The sequence below is a fragment of the Mustela nivalis genome (genome assembly GCF_964662115.1).
Source record: "Mustela nivalis genome assembly, chromosome: 17".
In the NCBI taxonomy this organism is placed as follows: domain Eukaryota; kingdom Metazoa; phylum Chordata; class Mammalia; order Carnivora; family Mustelidae; genus Mustela; species Mustela nivalis.
The window spans coordinates 21,616,941-21,636,277 of record NC_139036.1 but is presented as its reverse complement, the minus strand read 5'-3'; the positions used below and the strand labels follow the sequence as shown (position 1 = coordinate 21,636,277).

At 52.6% G+C, this 19,337-nt stretch overlaps 1 protein-coding gene across 4 annotated transcripts in view; it reads left to right on the top strand.

The window, feature by feature from the left end:
- The window catches only part of KSR1 (kinase suppressor of ras 1), a 147,595-nt gene that overhangs the window by 124,227 nt on the left and 4,031 nt on the right, over positions 1–19,337 (top strand). For 3 of the 4 annotated variants that reach the window (XM_082707102.1, XM_082707103.1, XM_082707100.1), the window contains 8 exons: positions 789–843; positions 1,629–1,677; positions 2,439–2,818; positions 4,784–4,880; positions 7,694–7,827; positions 8,483–8,614; positions 9,661–9,796; positions 15,733–15,866. In XM_082707102.1, coding sequence (XP_082563228.1) covers positions 789–843; positions 1,629–1,677; positions 2,439–2,818; positions 4,784–4,880; positions 7,694–7,827; positions 8,483–8,614; positions 9,661–9,796; positions 15,733–15,866 — 1,117 coding nt within the window. Of the gene's footprint in view, positions 1–788; positions 844–1,628; positions 1,678–2,438; positions 2,819–4,783; positions 4,881–7,693; positions 7,828–8,482; positions 8,615–9,660; positions 9,797–15,732; positions 15,867–18,575; positions 18,657–19,337 lie in introns of all 4 variants that reach the window. The other variant, XM_082707101.1, reaches the window with a different exon arrangement.

Here is a 19,337-nt window from a genome sequence, read left to right as displayed (position 1 = left end):
CTTGAGGTGGGGGGTTGGTGGCTGAGTTAGGGGTGTCTTTGTCCTAGAAGGCAGGGAGAGGCCGCTCATAGCTTGAGCCCCTAGCACCTACAAAAGAGGAGGGAGGGAGGGGTTTGGGTCCCCTTCTGTTTGGTGTTCCCCGGATGTGGGCCTTTCAGTGCTAAAACTAGGAAAGCCTGCGGCTTGGGGTCAGACCCACCTGCCTAATTTTTGGGCCCCGGGAGGTGTGGACCGTGCATTTCTTCCTCTGCCCTGAGAGCTGCTCCACCAGCCACCCAAACCCAGAAGCCAAGGGGGCGTGGCTTCTGGCTCCCACCAGCAGTGCCAGTCTCTGAGCCAGGCACCAGGTGTCGCTACTGAGCTCCCCTGCGAGCCCGGCCCTGGGCTACGCTGCTCTCAAGGGCCCTTGCAACCAGCTGCCCCCTCTAAGCAGACCCCCCACGTCCGGTTTATAATACCGAGTTTGGTCTTACCACTGGCTCCTAGGGGTCAGTTTGGCCACAGGGGGATGGGGTTCACTGGAGAATCTCAGTCTCTTCACTTACTTGGAGTCCCTTCCCAGCACAGGAGTCCTGTGGGCAAAACCAAGTGCTCTGAAGGTGGCCTCCGTGTCCCGTTTGAGGAGTGGCAATGGCCTGGAGAGCACGGATGTGGCCTCACGAGGGGCTGGCCGCTCGGGGAGGAGCCACTCCTCTGGGTGGGCCAGCTTCACCTGCGCTGTGTCCTTCTGGGGAAGGGGCGGGGGGAATGGGGTCTCAGGCCTTGCATTGGCTTTTTGTTTCCTCCAGACATTTCGGCGTTTCCACAGGCAGTCCCATCCCCTGATGCGGCGGACAGCACCCGGTAGGCCTCGCAATGCTGTGTCCTCTTTCTCTTCTGTGGGGATTTGTTAAAGCTAGACCCGCACCCCTGGCCACCTCCCACCCTGCCTTTGCGTGTCTGACTGCCTGCTCTGGATGCTGAGCCGGCTGGCCGGGGTTCTCCGTGGGCTTATTCACTCCCTGGACCAGTGAACTCGGCCACAGGGTTTTATTAGCCTCCAGCGTATGCAGTCCGTGTGGGGAGGGCTATTTTCGAATCTGGGGCAGTCTCATGACCCAGGAGAGGTGGGCGAAGGCCACTCAGAGTTAGAGATGCCTACCACAAATAGCTCCTGTTTAGGGAGCCCCAATCCCAATGTCCGGCTCTGCTGAGCCCTTGACTCCCATCTCCTCACGCAGTCCTGTCTGGTGAAGGCAGGTATCGAAGTTAAGAAATGATATGAAGTCACACAGCTAGGAGGTGACAGCCGGTTCTCAAGGCGAAGTTCAGATCTCGTGTGTGTTTAGAACCCCGTGCACCAGGCATCAGATTTGAAAGGGCCTTGGTGGTTCCTGCCCTCCCCTCATTCCCCACCACCCTCAGGTTAGTCTGAAGAAGGCCGAGGCCAAAGAAGGGAAACGGGGTTTGGTCTTTGGCCTCCTGTCTGTTTCTGCGGCATCCAGACTGCCTTTCCCACAGGCAGGTGGGTCATAGTAAGGACGCGGGCCCAGGAGCCCTCTGTCAGACCTCCCACGGGAGTCCCCTGCCCGGCCGAGCGCAGAGTGGCCTGCCCTCAGGGTCTCCCTGACGAACTGTTTGACTCTTAGGCTCGACAACCAGCCCAAAGCAGACGTGTTGGAGGATCACGAAGCGGAGGTGAGTGAGGGTGACATGCAGCCCGGAGACCTTGCCTTCTCTCCTCTCCGCCTTGTCTCAGCACTCCCAGGGGTGTAGGGAGTCCATGGGTGCCACTACCTCAGGAACCCACTGAGGCATGTGCATAGTGGGGAAGAATGATGAGGAACAATGAAACAGGCTTCTTCTTCTTCTTCTTTTTTTTTTTTTAATCTTTGAAGCTAAAGTAAGCTCTCAGGTCTCAGGGTTCCTAACCCTAGCCTGAGGCCCGGGGCCTAGCGTGGGAGGCTCTGGTTCCATCTGTCTGGGGTGCGGCCAGGCATCTGTATGATGTCAGAGCCCCCAAAGCTTAGCCGGGCCCAAGAACCGCTGTCTTAACCCAGCCACGCAGCGTGGCTTAGACTGACTTACTCCTGGGGGACAGTCAGACACTCGGTTTAAACAAAGGAATGCCCAGAAAGGATAAATGGGTTAAATTCGTCTGTGCTGGGGGTTGTTAATGTTCCTTCCTAGCAATTAGATGGTGTCCTCCGTACGCCTTGGAGCTCTCTCAGAAAGAAGGGCCTCAGGGCCCACCTGAGCCAGACAACATATTTTGTGAGTGACGACATCAACACCCTGTGGTGCCATGTGACCGGGCCACTGTCCACAGCAGGCCAGTGCAGAACTGCGACGAGACCCCAGGCCTCCAGCCCCCATGAGTCTCTCCCGGGCCTGTAGGTAGGGCGAGTCGTCCGAGCCCAGGTCCGCCACCCATCTCTAAGCCTTCCCCCTCCTTCTAGGCTGAGGAGCCAGAGGCCGGCAAGTCAGAGGCAGAGGATGACGAGGATGAGGTGGATGACTTGCCCAGCTCCCGCCGGCCCTGGCGGGGCCCGATCTCTCGCAAGGCCAGCCAGACCAGCGTGTACCTGCAGGAGTGGGACATCCCCTTTGAGCAGGTGGAGCTGGGCGAGCCCATCGGGCAGGGCCGCTGGGGCCGGGTACACCGCGGCCGCTGGCACGGCGAGGTGGCCATCCGCCTGCTGGAGATGGATGGCCACAACCAGGACCACCTGAAGCTATTCAAGAAGGAGGTGATGAACTACCGGCAGACGCGGCACGAGAATGTCGTGCTCTTCATGGGAGCCTGCATGAACCCGCCCCACCTGGCCATCATCACCAGGTACCGAGCCCCCCCCCCCGCCCCCCCTCCCCGCACCGGCGGCATTGTCAGCCCAATTATCATGCCTGTTGTTAAACTAAAAGGGTTTGTGTATACTCCCATTTTTTAAACCATTCCTTTCTAAGAAGCCCAGGGGTCTCCTGGGCTTGTAGCTGCTTTTCCCAGGCTGAGTGCGGGTCTGAGGCCAGTCTCGGTCTTTACCGCTCACCCAGCGTTCCTGGCACATCGGCGACCCCAGCAGTGTTCTCGTAACTGTGGAACCAGCATGGTTTCAGCCCTAGTTGTGGTATCTCTCCATTCCTGTGGTGTAAATACCCTCCCTATGGCTGATTTCAGGCTACTAGCATGAATCACTGAGAGTGGCCTGGGTCTGGGTTCTCTCTCTGGCTGATCCCTGGTCACCCCTAGTTTATTTAGCCCGTCTCCTTGGGCTGGGCGCTTTGCCGTAATGAATGTATTTGGTTCCCCGTGTCCGTGACCTTCTAGGAGGGCCCATGCTAGGCGAGAGTATACATATGTGATGTTCTGACCTAAGCTGTCTGTCATACTGCAGAAAGTGCCCACCCATCCTCCCTCCCCGACCCTGCAACTTGGGTGCGTGACTGTTCATCCCCCTCCAGCACCCAGAGTGTGAGGCTGAAACATTTTGGCCTGTGGCCTTCACAAAGTTGTTGCTGAGTGTTTACTTTTACAGTCAGGAACAGAAGTAAGAGGCTAGTGAAGGTATTTTGGAATATACATGGAGGTTTCAAGAAGACAGTAGAAATCACTTGAATCTATCTGCCAAGAATCCCCTCATTAATATTCTGACGACATTTTCAGTGGCTGGACCCTATGGTTTGTAAGAACCTTTTTTCTCCTCTCAAACAGACTATATTTACTAAGTAAAAATTAATTTCCCATTTGCCTGTTTATCAGAGACATAAAGCAGACCCACTAGGATTCCTGAGCAGGGTGGTACCGCCCACGTAACCCAGGGGACAGAATGCCAGCCCAAAGCACAACAACGTGATGCTTTAGCTTAACATCATCTCGGCAGCACCCAGGGTCCCAGCCCCCAGCTCTGTCCGTCCATGCATCCGTCTGTTCTCTCTTCACCCACCTGGGGCTGTGAGAACCTGAGTCTACTTAAAGGGAATAAATAGCAAAACGTTCATTGCCCCTAAAATTCACATTTTAGGATATGCTGAGGGGATTCGAGTGCAGACAAGGAACCATCAGCCAATATCCCAGACCCCCTCAGCCGGTTCTTAAAGTTTCTGAGGCCCCAAGGATCCTGTCTCTTAGGAGACGTTGCCTAAAACTAGCCCCTTCATGAGATGCCTTCATGAACTTCTTCTGGGAGCAGGGGAGGGAGCCATGCGTTCTCTCTGGTTCCTTGCCCACCCCGGGCTTTAGGACTCCGTGCAAGGAGTGGCCCAAAAACTTGAACCCATTGTCCAGGAATCACTCTGACCCCCGTGATGCCACCCACCCCCCTCCTACAAGGGCTTTACTGTAATGAAATCTCTGTGATCAGAGAACAGTAAAAATGATCATGAGAATCATTACGGAGAGCCCCCAGTGTTGTCTGCTTATAGTCCTAAAAGATCAGGTTCTTCCCCGAGTTTGAGGGACATGTTTCTGCCTCAAATCCTCCAAGGCTGGGTTGCTCTGGGTTGCCAACAGCCTTGCTGAACTGGGTTTCCCGTTCTCGGGTGCACAGGCCCAGAGCCACGGGAACAGGGTACACGTGTGTGTGTGTGTGTGTGTGTGATTTTGCACACTCAGGCCAGGCCCAAAAAGGAATGGGTGTCAGGGGCTTGGTGGAGAACGAGGATTCCAGTGCCCAGGGGCGAGGGGACAGAGAGAGCCCTCTGGTGGCTGGGGACACAGCTCTCTCCATGGCTACTCCTAGGCTCCCCGAAGGCTGGGGTTCGGCTGCACTGGCCCCACCCCTCAGCCTGACCCCACCACTCTTGACAGCTTCTGCAAAGGGCGGACGTTGCACTCATTTGTGAGGGACCCCAAGACGTCTCTGGACATCAACAAGACCAGACAGATTGCTCAGGAGATCATCAAGGTAAAGGACTATCCAGCTGGCTCCAGGGTTCCTGGCCACCCCCTGCTCTGTCTCTACTCTGAGCTGGGCTGCCTCAAGGGTGGGACCCCAGCGCCTTCCCTCAGTCCATGTCTTACCCACTTAAAGCCAGGAGCTGGACGCCCAGTCTGTGATGATGGGTGGATTGGTCAGGGAGGAACACAGTGGGGTTTAAAGACACGTGGCCTAAGTTCAAATCCTGGTCCTTCCAGTTATGTGACTTTGGTCAAGTCATTTAGCCTCCCTGAGCCTTGGCTTCCGACCCCCCGTAAGATGGGAATTCCAGTGTAACCTCCCCCATTGGATTGGCACAAGAGGAGAATAGGGTCATCTGCTGAGAGCACAATGACCCCAGGCCCTGGCACACAGGGAGAATCTGCCAGAACTGGATTAAGGGTGGGCCCCGGCTTTCTGCCTTCAAGTGTCCAGATCCAAGCTGCATGAGGACTGGCCCTCGGGCAGCCTTTTTTCTTTCTTTCATCTTTTTTTAAAAGTAATAAAACCCAAATGAAAGAAAAGCTTCTTTGTAAGTGCTGGCTTTAGCACCAAGCCGGCCTAGATAAAAACCAGACTACTGCTGGGTCAGAGTTCTTCCTTGCTTGCTTTCTGTTGAAAAGCTTGCTCTGACCAGCTCCCCGCAACTCCCTGTCCGCTGCCTCCACCCCTGCCTTGCCTTTTTCTCCCTCTCTCTTCCTGGCGTGTGTGTGTGTGTGTGTGTGTGTGTGTGTGTGTGTGTCCTTTCCTTTTTCTCCCTCTCTCTTTCTGGTGCACGCATGCGCCTGTGTGTGTCTTTACCAAAGAAATCCCAAAGTCATAGTGACCTTCGTGAGCAAACCAAGATTTCCACGTGACACGTAACCATGTGGCTGAATTAAAAAATTAAACTTTTAAAGCCTCAGAATTAAAATAGCACATTTACGCCTTCATGTGCAGTAAGTCACATTTCAGAGGAGTTGGAGGGAGCTGCTGGGTGTCACACTTGTTCCCTCAAACTTGCTAGGCCCTGCTCCCCTCTGTCTCCCCTGCTCTGTCCTCCTCCCCTAAACTGTCTTCTATCTTTATGGTCAGAACACTGGGGAGTCTGTATCTTTTGCTGAGGTCGGATGGATGAGCTCTCTGGAAGATTCTAGGGGCAGATAAGAAAAGCTACTCAGAGACTTTAGAGATGCAGAGCCTGAAGCTGGCTCGTTGGCTTGTTTGGTTTTCCTCTTGCTGAAAAGTGGTCGCCTGTCCCCTTCCGCTGGAACCTTCTAAGCCACTTCCTTTTGTACTCATCTGTGGTTTTGAGGTTCAAAATACAATAGCAGGGTGCTGAACTTGCGCTGGGCTTGTGATTTGGGGGCCACTCTGGGAACACTGGGAAATTGTGGGAAGGGCAGGGAGTCCATGCTCCACACCTGGGCATTTGACGTCTTGTCTGTTGAAGCTGGCTTTTTGAGGCAGCTCCCTTCCAAACAAGGCTCAGAGGGGGACAGCAACTTGTCCTCCCATCATACAGCTGGTCCCTGTTCAGCCCATGTTTGGGGGACGGGGCTGGTCTTAGGCCACTGAGGAAGGCTTGTGCCTTGGTTTGGTTTGGGAAATGGTAGATATTCTAGGAACGACCTTCTTACGTTCAGGATGGAATATTGGCAAGGAGTAAGTCACTCTCTCCTAGAACTCTCTGCTTTCACTGCATGGGGACAGCAGACCCCACTCCGTCACCATCGTGTGCCTTGTGTTAAGTCATCTCCAACACTCTTCAGATTCCCTCGAACCGAGCTCTGGCCTCAGCTGATTTCTGTCTGATTCTGCCTCACGGTTCATTCTTTCTATGTCTTAAATGTGGTTTCTTATTTACTGTTTTACTTCTCACCCCGAGAGAGTTTGAAAGCCACCAAAGGACTCTTCATAATGTGGGAAATGACCTCAGTGTGGGAGGTCAGGAGGCTGGGAGGTGGCCTTACATGGGCCTCTTTCTGAGTGGGTGGGGATGGCCGTTCCCGCAGTAGCCCCTCGCCCCCAATCCCAAGGGCATCAGGGTACATGAGAGTCTTGGGTTTCATGTCAGATGACAGCTGGACTTTGGGTGAGATGGTGCCTGTGTTAGGTCACCTGTATCCCATACACCTGGCTGGTGTTCACCTCCAGATCGAGTGGTGGTTACAAGTCCCCCAGCCCTGTCCTTTCCCTAGGTAGATGAGGAAACAGGTTCAGAAGTGCAGCGTCCAAGTCTACATGGTGACCTAGAACCTGAGCCGAGACGGAACATGGGGACGCGGGTGGTAGTCAAGGTCTCCCTCTACCCCAGCACAGTTACTGGGACCACCTGTATTCAGGGGCTCCCTTTGTGGGAGTTCCTCTCTGCTCCCCACCCTGAGCCCTTGCCTAGCCTGAGGGGGAGGCATGTTGTACAAAGCCTGATAGAGGCCCTGTAAATCACTCGATTCTCATATGACCTAACACGGGGCGAGGGGGGTGGTTATCATCACTCTTTATACACTTCCTGGCCATCCCCCCAGCTCCCCACCCATCACCCTCTCTACACTTCACACCTGAGCCAAGTATACGGTATCTATTTGACACCATGGTGACGTGGGCCGGCCTGGGTCCAAACCTCATCCATGCTCCTTAACTGCTGTGTGGCCTGGGGCCAGTGACTTCCCCTCTCTGAGGCTTGGTTTCCTCATCGGTACCATGGAGACCATTCTGCCGTGTAGGGTTCTGAAGATGGCTTGAGCTGACTTGGGAAGGGCCTCCAGCTGCCGGCCCAGCCTGGGTCCTGCCCCGCTGACCTGAAGCTCTCTGTCTCCCAGGGTATGGGCTATCTCCACGCCAAGGGCATCGTGCACAAAGATCTCAAATCCAAGAACGTCTTCTATGACAACGGCAAAGTGGTCATCACAGACTTTGGGCTGTTTGGGATCTCGGGCGTGGTCCGAGAGGGCCGGTGAGTTGACTTTGGGTGTCGGTACAGGACAGGGAGGACCTGGGCTGTACCAGCCAGGCCTCGACATGCCGTTCTTGCTGTCTGTTGGTGAAAGGGGCAGCCCTCCCTGCAGGAAAGGCTGAGTTCTACTGCGGTCCTGTTCTGTAGTTCTGGTCCAGAATCAGGCTTGGGTGACGTTTGGGTCCCTTATACTTAGTACTTCATTCTCTGGCTGACGCCCATAGGAGGCTGTGTCCCCAGGGTTCATGACCCCAGGGAGGGAGACACGATGAGGAAGAGCATCAGGTTTTATGTCCCCCAAATCTTGAAGGGTGGTGTTTGGGGAGAAAGGCTCTCTCCAAGAATCTGGGGGGACCTCTGGAAGGAGGGTGGCAGTCTGGCTGGAGACTGAGCCCTGGGCCAGGTTGTAAGATACACAGGCAGACTGATTGTCTCCTGGACGGAGAATCTGCTCCCTGCTGATACTGGTTACTGGCCAGCTTTCCTGGAAGAAGCTGGTTATCACCCTTCTCTAGGTGCCTCTGTAGGTGCAGATCAGTGAACTGTTTTCTGGGATGTGCATGGGGGAGTGCTCGTCCTGGGGCATAGATGTGTGCAGCCTCTTCGCTGCTGGCTGAAAGGCCCCATGCCCTTGCCCTGGCTTCTTGGCCTCCAGGCGTGAGAACCAGCTGAAGCTGTCCCATGACTGGCTATGCTACCTGGCCCCGGAGATTGTGCGCGAGATGACCCCCGGGAAGGATGAGGACCAACTGCCGTTCTCCAAAGCTGCTGACGTCTATGCCTTTGGGTGAGGAGGCCCCTGATTTCCCCATCCTGGGGCTCTGAGGCCAAGTGTGGCCAAAAGAAGGGGCCCTGCTGGCTTGCAAGGGAGCGGTAAGGAGACAGGGGCGGTGATGTGCTGAGTCCTGGTTCTGCCGCTTGTTGGCTAAGGGACCACATCCTTGACCTCTTCCTCTGCTGTAAAATGCAGAGAATTACGGTGCCTCCTATGAGGTTGCTTCGGGAAGACTAAGGTGATTTCTGGGCGTCAGTCTCACCCAGTGCCCCGTGAGGATGCTGACCAGAGCTCAACACTGTCCCTCTGGGAGAACCAGGGGGTCCTGCCAGCCCATCTCTAGTGCCCCACAAAGGTGACCAAAAGAAAAACAGAATAGGAATACAATGTGAGCCAGATACAGAATTTAAAGTTGCTCCCAGCTACTCTAAAAAAAGACAAATGGATGAAATCCGTTGTAATCATGCATCTAACTCTAGATCCAAAATGTCATTGCCACATGTCATCAAAACAAAAGATTAAGCAGTTATTTTACTCCCACACAGTTTTCTGGGAATTTAATGAGTATGTTACCCCTGAAGCACCCCTCAGGTTCACTCTCCACCTGTCCATTGCTCAGTAGTCCCACGTGGCTAGTGGCCCCTGCCTTGGATCGTGGGTGGTTGAGGGAGAAGGCCAAGATGAGTCAAGAAAGGCAAGGCAGCTCGGAGAGGCTAGGTGAGAGCCTCACTCTGGAATTTCAGGGCACCTTCCTGTGGGAGGTAGTCTCTTCCTGTCCTGACCTGGGATGTAGGCATGAGCCCTGCTGAAGATCTCTGTATCAGGAACTCTGTTCCAAGCCTATCCAGCCTCACACTTCCCACCGCAAGGCCTTTGGGCCACGGGAAGGCCACCAGGCTGCCGTCGCAGTATTTCTGGAAGCGTGGTGGGTGGGGAAAGCGGGAGGAGGATCCTGGGTGCGCTGGCTGGGTTCCTGGCACTGTGGCAGCAGGAGGTCCTGGGTGCGGGAGCTGGGCTGGGCGGTTCAGCCGCTCACGCTGCCCGGGCGGTCCCCGCAGGACTGTTTGGTATGAACTGCAAGCAAGAGACTGGCCCTTTAAGAACCAAGCGGCAGAGGCCTTGATCTGGCAGATTGGAAGTGGAGAGGGTATGAAGCGTGTCCTGGCCTCCGTCAGCCTGGGGAAGGAAGTCACTGTGAGTAGCCACCTGTTCTCAGAAAGGGAGGAAGGGCTGGGGCGGGGGGTGGGGCACACGACAGGTGCGCCCTTCTGCATTCACTCACCTGAGAAATGGGGCATGGAGGCAGAAGTGTCCTAAGCGGGCCTCTTTGCTTGCCCGCCAAAACACCTGTGCCCTTTATTACCCAACTGTGTTTCTTTAGAAAAACCATTGTCTTAAAAAAAGGAAAAAAAAAAGGACTGGTCCTGGTTTTAATTGACTCTTGAGTTGGAAAAGATAGTAGAGCCCTGTATGTTCCTTACATGGAGGAAGATGATCAAATCCTCCCTGCACGGAACACAGACAGGGGTTTCCTGTGGCATCACATGAATCTCGCCCCGAATGTTCTTCTCAAACACCCAAGAACCAGTCGAAGTTTCCGCAGCGTATTTGTCAAAAAGCCAGATCATAACACAGGTGCGGACCTCCTGCTTCTGGACACGGCCGGTGGTTTCTCTGCATGGCGGTTTTTAAGTGTCCCGCCCCGGCACAGTGGTGTAAGGAAGCCAGGGCTGGATGTTTCCGGTACACGGGCAGCATCCCCATGGTAATCAGGCGGAAGTGGGTGCTAGCCCGGATGTGAACACGCTCCAGGAGGTATCTGGGGGGCCTAGCACTGGGGGTTCCTGCCTGGAGGGATCCCCAGTGCGGGTCCAATTGAGCTCTAACTGGGCTGACGCCAGGGACGGTGCTGGCAGAGTCACCGTCTGCAAGTGGAGACAGGCCCAGGGAGAAAGCCTCCTGATTTTCCTTCAGGACCCGACCAGATCTTCATATTTTCCTCCTTTGACTGGTGGCTAGCTGTTAGGGCATCTTTGGAACGCTCGTTTAGGACATGGTGCCCAGGGTGCTTTATTCCAAGGGGGAACCTGCCGTCTGGTTGAAGAGCAGACTCTCTGTAGATGTGTGCTCCTCCAATAGGGACACCAAAAGGCTAATCTGTAGCACCAACACCAGGCTCTTTGGCCACTTGATAGCCCCTCTTCTGGGCTGTTGAGCAGGGCAGGTGCGTCATGAGAGCCTCCCCGACGCTCTTGGACTCCTTCCCGGGCAGACCCACCTTTCCCTGGCATAGCCCCGGACCCCTGGGGACTAGAGGTAGGAGAGGTTCAGGCTCCTGGCTACTGAGTCATTCAGACTGCAACTTAAGCAGCTGGTACCTTCTAATCTTCTTCTTTTTCTTTTTTTCAAAGAATTTTGTTTATGTATTTGACAAAGAGAGAGAGATTACAAGTAGGCAGAGAGAGGGGGGAAGCCGGTTCCCTGCTGAGCAGAGAGCCCAATGCGGGGCTTAGTCCCCGAAGGCAGAGGCTTAACTCACTGAGCCACCCAGGTGTACCCCGTCTTTTTTTTTTTTTTTTTTTTTTTAAGATTTTTATTTGAGAGAAGAGACTGTGAATGGGGCAAGGGGTTGGAGGTGTGGGGTGGGGATTCAGAGGGAGAGAGAATCCCAAACAGATTCCCCACTCAGTGCAGAGCCCAACACGGGGCTCAATCCCAGGACCCCTAGATCACAACCAGAGCCGAAATCAAGAGCCAGATGCTTAACTGGCTGAGCCGCCCAGGAGCGCCTTAATTTTTTTAAATAAGTATCTGACAAAATCAGGATCATAACATGTAGCTCAGTTTTTTAAATCATGACCTTTTTTCCTCGTGGTGTTTTGATGTGCTTATTAACTCAAATCACGAACAGAGTCTTCTTTTTACACCTGTCTGCCCTGGCGTACACCCTAATATGGCTACTTCTCTGTTGTTGGACATTTAGGTTATTTCCAGTTTTTACCTGTTAAAATAAAGTCATGAAGGACACCTTTGTATAAACCAGAATGTGCCTGTATGTTTGTTTTATGTGAAAGAAAAAAATAGCAAGTTGCTTTCCTGGTAGCAATCTCCATTCTCTCTCTGCACACTTGCAGTCTTGGCGCACAGAGTGGTGGGTGCGGGCGGTCTTCAGAATGGGGAAGGCATAGAGCCCATCAGAGGCAAGTGAGTCAGAGTGCAACACTGACCACAAGTCAGCATCACCTGGGAGCTTTTGAAAATATCAGGACCCCAGGGCCTCAACCAGAGAGAAGGATTTAATTGGCCTGGGTTGGGGCTAAGATCATAATTAATTTTATCTTTCATGTTCCGTTCTGGAAGGATTTCTTACAGTGTGGGGTTGCGGGTCTTTTGAAGCCCCTTAAGAATAGATTAGGGAGCAGAGAAGTGGGGAAAAGAGAAAATGGTCCAGCAGTCAGCTCCTGGTTCATGAAAGTTGACTTTCCTGTTTGGTTTTTTGGTTTTGTTTGTTTGTTTGTTTTCTGTTCTTTGTTTTTTTTAAACACATTACCATTGGTGGGTAGGGGGGGCATAAGTCAGGGGCAATAAAAAGTGATTTTTGAATCATAATCAGAAGCAGGGAGTGCCCTCTGCGGAGCACCTTTCTCTGCCCCTCCAGCCAGTGCTGTAAGTAGTTCACCACTAAGTTTCTGGCCATGACAGCCACAGTGAGTAGTGCACCTAGGCTGACATCAAAAGGCCAGAACACTTATTTTTTTTTTTTTTTTAAGATTTTATTTATTTATTTGACAGAGAGAGATCACAAGTAGGCAGAGAGGCAGGCAGAGAGAGAGAGGAGGAAGCAGGCCCTTCGCAGAGCAGAGAGCCCAATGCGGGGCTCGATCCCAGGACCCTGGGATCATGACCCGAGCTGAAGGCAGAGGCTTTAACCCACTGAGCCACCCAGGTGCCTCCCCCCTTTTTTTTAAGATTTTATTTATTTATTTGACAGAGATCACAAGTAGGCAGAGAGGCAGGCAGGAGAGAGGAGGGGAGCAGGCTCCCTGCTGAGCAGAGAGCCCGATGCGGGGCTCGATCCCAGGACCCTAGGATCATGACCCAAGCTAAAGGCAGAGGCTCAACCCATTGAGCCACCCAGGCACCCAGAACGCTTCTTAATGAAAACCAGCAGTCCCCCACCTCAGGTCAAGCTCCAAAAGACCAATGCTTGTTCTAGCAGCTTTCCATTCCCTGTTCCTCTGCCCCTTCTCTGCTCAGCCTCCCGTCAGCTTTCCCTCTATCCTTTTATTAAGACTGATTCTGTGTCAGTATCATTGAATCGTCTATGCTATGTCAGCAGATGGAGGCCAAAAGTAAAAAGAAAAGAAATACGGGTGCACCATTGTAATAGATTCTAGTTGCCATGAGCTGCTGATTAAGCAGCTCACGACATTTTCCTCTTTGTGCGTCTCTCTCTCTCTTTCTGTCAGTTACTCAAAGGCTCACCACAATTTTGTTGGCTTCACACGTGGACCATGGTTTTCTTGTGCAGTTTTAGGTTTTTCCTGTAGTTTCTGATTGTCTTCTTTTTTTCTTGCTGAGAATGGTCACAAGCACCACCTTTGCCGTATTCCTGAGGTTTTGCGGCTCCTACGTACTGCTTATGGAATGGAACTTGTTCCATTCTTCTTAGGGCCCATTGGTTTCTCGTGATCTGGATAATGGAATTTTAGGCCTGCTGTAGTGCTGTCATCCTTCCATTTCTCTTTGTTCATCCCTGGCTCAGTACTAGAATTTCATGTATCGCAGGTCACCCCATATTGTTGTTTGCTTTCTAGTAAAATGCGAGAGAACCCTAAAAGAACTCCCTCCCAGTGGTTGCATAGGAGATAATCTTGGAATCCTTATATGTGCCTGAGCAAGTCCTGATTTTGTTCTCACACTAAGAGGTTCACAATAATCTTCCCTAAGAACATGAAATTTTAGCTGTGCTGTCAGTAGACAGTACATGTCCAGGGCATTGCTGAAAAATCAGATATTAATCTTAAAATTCTCAATCTTTTGTAGATGCCCTATTTTATTCTCTCTGGGAACATCTTCTCTTTATTCTTGTTGCATTGAAATGTCATTCAAATATGCCTTAGAATAAGTTTATTTTTCTTGGTTTGGTACTCTTTTTTTTTTTTTTTAAAGATTTTATTTATTTATTTGACAGAGAGAAATCACAAGTAGATGGGGAGGCAGGCAGAGAGAGAGAGAGAGAGAGAGAGAGGGAAGCAGGCTCCCCACCGAGCAGAGAGCCCGATGCGGGACTTGATCCCAGGACCCTGAGATCATGACCCGAGCCGAAGGCAGTGGCTTAACCCACTGAGCCACCCAGGCGCCCCGGTACTCTTTTTTTCAGTGAGGTCTCTTCACTGGGCCTTTTCAGGTCAAGATTTCAGCTTCCCTTAAAAGTCTCTGGGATATTTTCTTTCATTATGTCTGTATTACATAGTTTCCTGCCCTATAGTTCCTTTGTTTTCTCTTGTGGAAACTCCCATGGGACAGAATTTGGTCCTTAGTGAGCTTCTGTGTCTTTTACTTTCTTTGATGTTTTTTCTTCCTACCTAAAATCGGGGGCACAATCTGGGGAGCTTCCTGGATTTTATCTGCCAGTATTCTACCTAATGTTTTGTTTCAGAGGCTCTGTGATTAGGGTGTGTAGTTCAGGGGTAGAGCATTGGATTGCAGAAGTTCTGTAATTAATCTCCAGCGCTTCCTTGTTTGTTGGTATGTTTTTATTGATCTTGTTTTATGCTTCTGCGCACACACACACACACACACACACACTTACTTTACTCCAGAGTTGGTGTTTTGGTCAGTGTATCTTTGGTCTTTCTTGTTTTCCTAACCTGGTGGGCAACCCCACGAGGTGTAGGTGCCCTCAAGAACAAAATCCTGAGCATACGTGGGTGAGCACTTTCTGCCTGGCTGTGTAGGCAGGCCTGTCTTCTTGCCGGGGCTCTCCTGAACCGAAAGGCTGAAAAGTGTGCAGTAAACACTCAGATCTGGAAAGCAGGCAGCAGACTGCCCAAGTGAGAGGAGCTTTACTCTCTCTCTCTTTTTTCCCCAAGTGGGCTCCACACCTAGCATAGAGCTTGAACTCATGACCCTGAGATCAAGACCTGAGCTGAGATCAAGAATTGGACCTGAGCTGAGATCAAGAATTGGACACTTAACCACCTGAGCCACCCTGGTGCCCCTTGAGGGGCAGTCAGGACAGGTGTTCTGCGGGCTCTCAAGCTCTCCCCTCCGTTTCATCCTTCTGGCCACTCCCAGCCTCCATTGCTGTATCGCTGAGGCTTCCACCCCTGTCGCAGCTCTACCCCACATCTATTCTGAGCATCTTGCATTTATTCTGCTTTTTTTTTTTTTAAGATTTTATTTGTTTATTTGACAGACAGAGATCACAAGTAGGCAGAGAGGCAGGCAGAGAGAGAGAGAGGGACGAAGGCTCCCCGCTGAGCAGAGAGCCCGATGCGATGCGGGACTCGATCCCAGGACCCTGAGATTATGACCTGAGCTGAAGGCAGCGGCTTAACTCACTGAGCCACCCAGGCGCCCTCTTCTGCTTTCTGTTTGAAAATTCTACAACCCCATTTCTTTCTCTTCTTTCTTTCTTTCTTTCTTTCTTTTTTTTTTTTTTTTTTTTAAGATTTTATTTATTTGAGAGGGAGAGAGGCAGAGGGAGAAGGAGAAATAGGCTCCTGCTGAGCAGAGAGCCCAATGCAGGGCTCGATCCTAGGATCATGACCTAAGCTGAAGTCAGACGCTTGACCAACTGAGCCACCTAGGCGCCCCATAACCCCATTTCTGATCTCTTTTCCTATTAGCTGTTTGTTCAGCTTTGTTCCTGTTATTCCAGGGCGGTGTAAGAAGGAAAGAGGGGAGACAAGCTCGTGCACTTTGTTTTCCACTGGAAAACTTGAGAGCTCTTCTGAGATTCATGGCTAATCTTCTTAACATGGGCAGGATGTTGGGGGACCACCACATGGAGGTGGGGGGGCTTACGAGCATCGAAGGGACCCTGTGCAGAGTACCCGAGTTGCGCCCTCCTCCCTCCCTCCCCGCCAGCTCTCACCCCCCACCCCTGCCGGCTGTGTTCACAGGAGATCCTGTCTGCCTGCTGGGCTTTCGACCTACAGGAGAGGCCCAGCTTCCCCCTGCTCATGGACATGCTGGAGAAGCTGCCCAAGTTGAACCGGCGGCTCTCCCACCCCGGCCACTTCTGGAAGTCTGCTGAGTAAGTAGCCCCTCAGTGGGCCTTCGCAGCCTCTCCTGGTATCTTAAAGGGCACCGTCCACTCTGTCTAAGACTTAGATCTGGGGAATACACAAACCAGATCTCCCCCTTGCCCAAGTGATACTAGGATCTTGTTTATTTCAGAGACTCCTTTTGAGACACGAGAGTCTCTAGTCCTTTTCTGTGAAAACCTACATATTCCTGTTACCAGAGCAGTGCTGATGCTGGGCCCAGACAGGCCTGGACGAGAGGAATCTGCCTCAGAAGGGGCCAGACACGGCCCCTGTTGGAGGCCAGAGCAGTGTGGGTATTAGAGCAACACCAACATCAGCAGTGCTGCTCTTACTTAAAAGGGTATAGACTCGAGATGGCTTTGGAACCTCCCAGACCAGCCACCTGGGTTGAGGACCATGTGGTCCACGTTTCTGTGCCACTTTGAGGAGGGAAGGCCACCCCCCTTCTGTTTAATCACACAGTCCTTGGTACCCCTTGGTACAGGTGGCCTGTGCTCCTCCTGACCATTCTGCCTCATTCCCCTTTCTCTCTGTCCCTCTGCCTCTGGCTCTGCCTGACCCTCAGAAGTAGGCCTCTGCCCTGCCGCAAACCCTTTGTGGGAATCCGAGGAAGTCCGTCGTTCTAGGCCTCAGTTTCCACAGCTTTAAAAAGTAGTCTGCGGCCAGATTCGGGGGGTGGCCTCATAGCGTGGGGAGTGTGTTAAACTTTGCAGGCATGAAGGGAAATTGGAGCCACAGCTCCCATCCCTAGGATTTGTAGTGTGCCCAGCAGCACCGCCACAGTCCTGAGCACAGTCTCTATGGCAAGGACTCAGCTCTGCCATTTAATGCAGGAGTAGCCAGGGACAGTGCATAAACCAGGGGGCTGGCTGGGTGCTAAGAAAACTTTATTTATGGATGCGGCAACTGGAATTTCATGCAACTTTCTTTTTTTAAGATTTTTATTTCATTTGCCTGAGAGAGGGAGCACACAAGCAGGAGGAGCAGCAGAGGGAGAGGGAGAAGCAGATACCCCACTGAGCAGACTCCCCACTGGCACTCAACTCCGGAACCCTGTGGTCATGACCTGAGCTGAAGGCAGGCGCTTAACCGACTGAGCCACCCAGGGGTCTCTCATGTAACTTACACATATTATGAAATCTTCTTTTGATCCCCCCAACCCATTTAGAAAAGCAAAAACCATTCTTAGTTTATGTATTGTGCAGAAACGTGTTGAGCAGTCCATATGTGAAAAGACCCCTGAACGATAGGAATGGTTTTAAGCTTTTTTAAGACGAAGGGCGCTTTATAAAAGTGCAATCTACCCCAGACTCCCAGTATATAAACCAGAAAAAGTGGAGCTGCTCTTGCTAGTTGCAGGGGCAGGAGCCTGTCCATACCCCCCAAGGTGGCTGCTGGAGCACCTGCCATCCCATCACTTACCCCTGGAGAAACTGCTCCTGGATTTCCTACCTGCTGCCCAGGTGTGTGGTGGCAACAGCATCCATCCTAGTCTAGAAAGGGCCAGTTAGTAAATATTTTAGGCTTGTGGCTCATATGATCTCTATCATATGTTCTTGTTTTTTTCTGTTTAGTTTTGTTTTTAACCTTTAAAACGATCCATCTTTTTGTGGCTGGATTTGGCTTAGGTATGGTTGGCTGGCCCATCTTGAAAACAAACCAAACTGGGTTTGAAACTATAGGCAAGGGGGGTAGCCCAGCATGAGTCATCCGACCAGGGGATGCCGGTAAGAGAACTCACTGAAGAAATGTGGTAAACCGCTGATTGAGGCCATGTGCAGGGACGGCCTAGAGGAATGACAGTTTGAGGTTGGGAACGCTTTCTCTTAGAATGCCACGTTAGTGTCCATATTTTGCTCTGAAGATGGGTCAGAGTCTAGTGTAAATGGGGGGCAACAAAATGTTGCCACTGGAGGTGTGGGTACTACCCAGCCATTGCTGAGTACCTGCCACACCCCTGGGGAGACAGAAGGCCCAGGCCAGGCCTCAGCCATCCGGGAGCTTGCAGTATCATCAGTGAATGGATGAGGGAATGATGCCAACATGCTAAGTGTTGTGCCAAAGAACAGCCTTGGTGGGATGCTCAGCCACACTCAGTGCCCTCTCTGCCCACCTAGGGAGCTTGAGGAAGGGTTCTCCAGAAGAAGGGGCATTGGAACTGGCTTTCCAGCAGGAGCTATCCTGGTAGAAACGAGGAGAGTGGGGTTCCCCTGGACTCTGGGCAGCTTGTTTAACATCCTGGGCCCGAGTCTGGTCATCCACAGAAGAGAAGGCTGCACTGGGCGGGTCTAGCATTCAGGAGATGATTCCAGATTCCCTAAAGACTGTAGAGCCCCAGCTTCTCATTTCACAGGTGGGAGACAAAGCCACAGCTGGGTTGTGACCCCTGCCCAAAGCCATCTGTGTTAGCTGCTAAAGGGGAAAATGCCAGCCTTCCTGAATGAGCCTCTCACCGCTTCCTTCCTGTTCATGATTTCTATTTCAACACGTCCCACCTCTAATTCTCATTTTCTCTTTTCTTTCCCATCTGTCTTGTTGCTTTTTTATTTTGGGGGGTGGGGTGGACATGCTGGCCTGTGCTGTCCTCTCCCCACTCCATCGTCTCCCTCCACCTGTCTGCTTCCGGCGCCCGACTCCGTCACCCGCGGGACGGCGCTCTTCCCGCACTTGGCCACACGGTCGCCGGGCACCCCCAGTCGCTGGCGGAGCCGCTACTACGGGAAAGGGCGTGACGGTCGCCTGGACTTTCAGAACTCCGGTCCTGCTCTGGAGGAATAGTGTGTCTTCCGTTATTCCGCTCATTCTCTGCCTGTTTGCACCCCGCTTTCTGTTCTCTGTCTGCATCCGGCTTCCCCAGTTTCCTCTGTTCTGTTCCCCTAAGCCAAAGTGATGTTCCTGTAGGCAAAATGGCCCCCCATAAGGGTCCTACAGGTTTGTGTGTGTCTCGCAGGGCGAGAGGAGGCCCACAGCACGTGGCACGACCTCTCTCCACCCACTGTGGCGGATGTCGGCTTATCCCAGGGTGGAAGAGAACTCGGGAGACTTGGTCCAAGGCCAGGGCACCCTTCAACCAGAGCTTAAAGAAGGGAACACAGTAAGCAGAAGGAGTGAACTTTCAGGAAGTCTGGTTTGATAGTCAAAGGCTGAGGGGCCGTGGGTCCATTGGCCAACCTCTGTCTAAACATTTTCTGACTGTCCTGGGGAGCATGGGACAGGCGCTCTGCGCCAGGTCCCTTCCAAGCCCTCTGCGCTGCCACGTCTGGGATGGAGTAGGGACGCCTTTCTCCCTCTCTGCAGGGAAAGTGGGCTCCCTGCCCTCTGCCCTGGCTAGGCCTCTGCCGCTCCGTGGGCTCGGGTTCTGACTCTGTTCTCCTCTCTTCTCTCTCTCCCCGTAGGTTGTAGGCCTGGCTGCCTTGCATGCACCTGGGGCTTTCCTTCTCCTAATCGACACTCGGCAC